The 3,107-nt window shown below is 45.6% G+C and overlaps 1 protein-coding gene across 1 annotated transcript; it reads left to right on the top strand.

Moving 5' to 3' along the window:
- The first annotated feature begins 578 nt into the window (after positions 1 to 578).
- On the top strand, positions 579 to 2,894 carry rxfp3.2b (relaxin family peptide receptor 3.2b). Its single transcript, XM_042484145.2, has one exon. The coding sequence runs from the start codon at positions 716 to 718 to the stop codon at positions 1,946 to 1,948; it is 1,233 nt and encodes a 410-aa protein (XP_042340079.1). The 5' UTR covers positions 579 to 715; the 3' UTR covers positions 1,949 to 2,894.
- The last annotated feature ends 213 nt before the right edge of the window (positions 2,895 to 3,107 follow it).

The raw sequence follows: 3,107 nt of genomic DNA, 5'->3' as shown, positions 1-3,107 counted from the left end.
AACCAGAACAGTTTATTTTATCACGTTTATTTTCGTAGTGTAGTTAAAACCTGGCAGAGACTCTTCTGACCTCGTTAATTTTCTCCTTTAAAAGGTTATAAAATTAAATATAGCTTTATTCTATAAAAATCAGAGGTTGCTCTTTAGCGCAAGCCTCCAGTATGGCTCATTGTGTTTTCATGTTATGTCCTCGAGTCCTCCCCTCAATAGATGCGCAGATTGTGAACATCTTATGTACAGTCAGGATTCAGCGCGTGCAGCAGCCCTCTCCACACCTCTGCATATTTTACGCGCACCGTTGTTTCCACGTCTCCAAAGCTCCCTTTTAAAAGCGGTACAGCACAAACATGATTATCTTGAAGCTGCCGGTGTCATGTCAAAGCATATTCACATTCACACCTGACAGACGTGCCGGGAGACTTTGATGTGGCTGGATCTATCAGAGTGTGAATTTGCTCTGGTCCAATAATCTGGCTGGTGAGGAGATGAGCGTCGACGACGCGACTGAGCTCTGCGCGTTCACGTGGAACCTATAAACGGACGTGGCGCGCGGAGCTGTGAGTAGTCGTGGAGAGAGGAGGAGAGGATAACCGTGGCAGAGGATCTTTAGCGCAGTGGGAGATAACCTGACACAGATACAGCAGGGATGCTCAAAATGCCATCATCACAAACTTTTTTATCTGTCTTTTGTAACACATAGCTGTCCATAACTTTGATGTCTGAGGTGATATGTGAGAGTCCAGCCATGCAGCTGAATAAGACTGGAGTTCAAACACTGGCTCCAGAGCCATGTGAGCAGCAGATACTACAGGAGGACAGCAATGGGAACTGTAGCGACAGTTCCAACAGCAACCTGTCGCTGCACTGCTGGCTGCAGCTCCTCACCAAGGAATCTATCATGGAAATCCAAGGAGACAGCTCCAGTCTGGTGGTGCGTGTGATGATAGCGTGTGTCTACTCCATAGTGTGCGCACTTGGGCTGGTGGGAAACTCACTGGCTCTGTACCTGCTGCACTCACGTTACAGGCAGAAGCAGTCATCCATCAACTGCTTTGTGATGGGACTTGCTATCACAGACCTCCAGTTTGTTCTGACTTTGCCTTTCTGGGCGGTGGACACAGCTCTGGACTTCCGCTGGCCATTTGGTCGCATCATGTGCAAAATAATCAGCTCTGTCACCACCATGAACATGTACGCCAGTGTGTACTTCCTCACAGCTATGAGCGTGGCACGTTATTACTCTATCTGCTCCGCCCTGAAGATGCACAGCCGGCAGGCAGCAGCTACTAGAGCCAAGTGGATGAGCCTGGGCATCTGGGCTGTCTCTCTGCTGGCCACTCTGCCTCATGCCATCTACTCCACCAGCGTCCAGGTGTCGGATGAGGAGCTCTGCCTGGTGCGATTCCCAGACTCCGGCAGCTGGGATCCACAGCTTCTTTTGGGTCTCTACCAGCTGCAAAAGGTCCTGCTTGGCTTCCTTATTCCACTCATCATAATCACTGTCTGTTACCTGCTGCTGATGCGCATCATCCTCAGCCGACGCATCGCAGGCACAGGGGGCCCAGAGGTTGAGCAGGGTCGGCAGAGACGCCGCTCCAAAGTGACCAAATCAATTGTCATCGTTGTTCTGTCCTTCTTTTTGTGCTGGCTTCCCAATCAGGCGCTGACACTGTGGGGAGTGCTCATTAAGTTTGACCTTGTGCCCTTCAGCAAGGCCTTTTACAATGCACAGGCGTACGCCTTTCCCCTTACTGTGTGTTTGGCACACACAAACAGCTGCCTCAACCCAGTGCTCTACTGCCTGATTCGTCGGGAGTTTCGCGCAGGGCTCAAGGAGCTTCTCCTCCACGCCACGCCGTCTTACAGAAGCCTGACTCATCTGCTGCGTCGCAAGGCCAAAGTGGCCGAGGCGCCGCCTGTTCTGGTGCTGGTCCAAATGGATGTCTGATAGAACGACAGACTTACAGAGACAGAGGAGATGACAGAGTAAATGACTGACTCACAAAGTGTAGTACAATTGATTTGGAGTTCTGTACCGTGATGATGCATCCTCCTCAACCCTGTCAACTTATCTTTTTGGGGTTCTGAAAACAACAATCATAATGGACTACCCAGTGGGATGTGCCCCACTTTCACTGCGTATTTCAAGATTCACTCTGCAAATATTTTTACTTCTTAAACAATGACTCTCTCTGTCTTTCTCTCCATGCATTTTGTCTCGCTTTCTCACTCTGCCTCTGACAGGTGATGTGTGCTGCTCTCTGGTAATTTGCCATGTGTGTAGACGTCAATCATAAATGAGATTTAAAGAGTTGCAGCACTCAGGCACCTGTCTTGGATGAGCTCAGCCTCAATTAACATTTACCACCGCATCAACATCACAAGTGGGATCAAAAAATCTTCACTCAGTGCAGGAGAACGTCCTTGATTGATGAGGTATTCACTTAGCAAAAAAAAAGAGTAAATATGTCCAAGATGTTTGTTTTTTTTTAAATTCTTAAGGAAAGATGAATAGAATATGAGTAATGAGAAGGTTTTCCAGTGAGTTGGCCAGTTGCTGTGTTTGTGTTTTTTCTATGGTACAGTTGTGTACATTGTGTCATACAGTAAAAGGTAACTGGAAATGTAACCAAATTATTTAAAAAGTAGACTAATAGTAAACATTAGTATTTGCTGTATCTGAAGCACAACAAAGAAGCAAAGTCATTGAAAAAGATGGTGTATATTTGTTGAAAACTGAAAATATCAAGGTCAAACAGCTTGGGATATTTAGGGGTAATGAATGGCATGATAGTTGTGTGCTGCATTGTCTCGGGTAAAAGGTTCATGGCTGGAATTGTGAAAAAATAAAAGGCAAAGAAATATTCACATAAATTAAAGTACATACACTAAAATCAATTTCCTGTCGTTTTTCAAGTTAAGACAGTATGACATATTATGTCAAAGGGTTTAAGTTAAACGTGTGAACATTTAGTGAGATAAATTTTGTCCTTAAGGAAACTTGAGGATTATAGGTTGAAGCGCTTCAAGTGCTGTGCTGTACTCCTGTGCAACAAATCTTTTTTTTTTTGTTACTATGCACACAAATTAAAATTGGTAGTTTCACT

The sequence above is a fragment of the Plectropomus leopardus genome, chromosome 5 (assembly GCF_026936395.1).
Source record: "Plectropomus leopardus strain MGB_pleo_1.0 chromosome 5, ASM2693639v1, whole genome shotgun sequence".
In the NCBI taxonomy this organism is placed as follows: domain Eukaryota; kingdom Metazoa; phylum Chordata; class Actinopteri; order Perciformes; family Serranidae; genus Plectropomus; species Plectropomus leopardus.
This window is presented reverse-complemented; position numbering and strand designations above follow the sequence as displayed.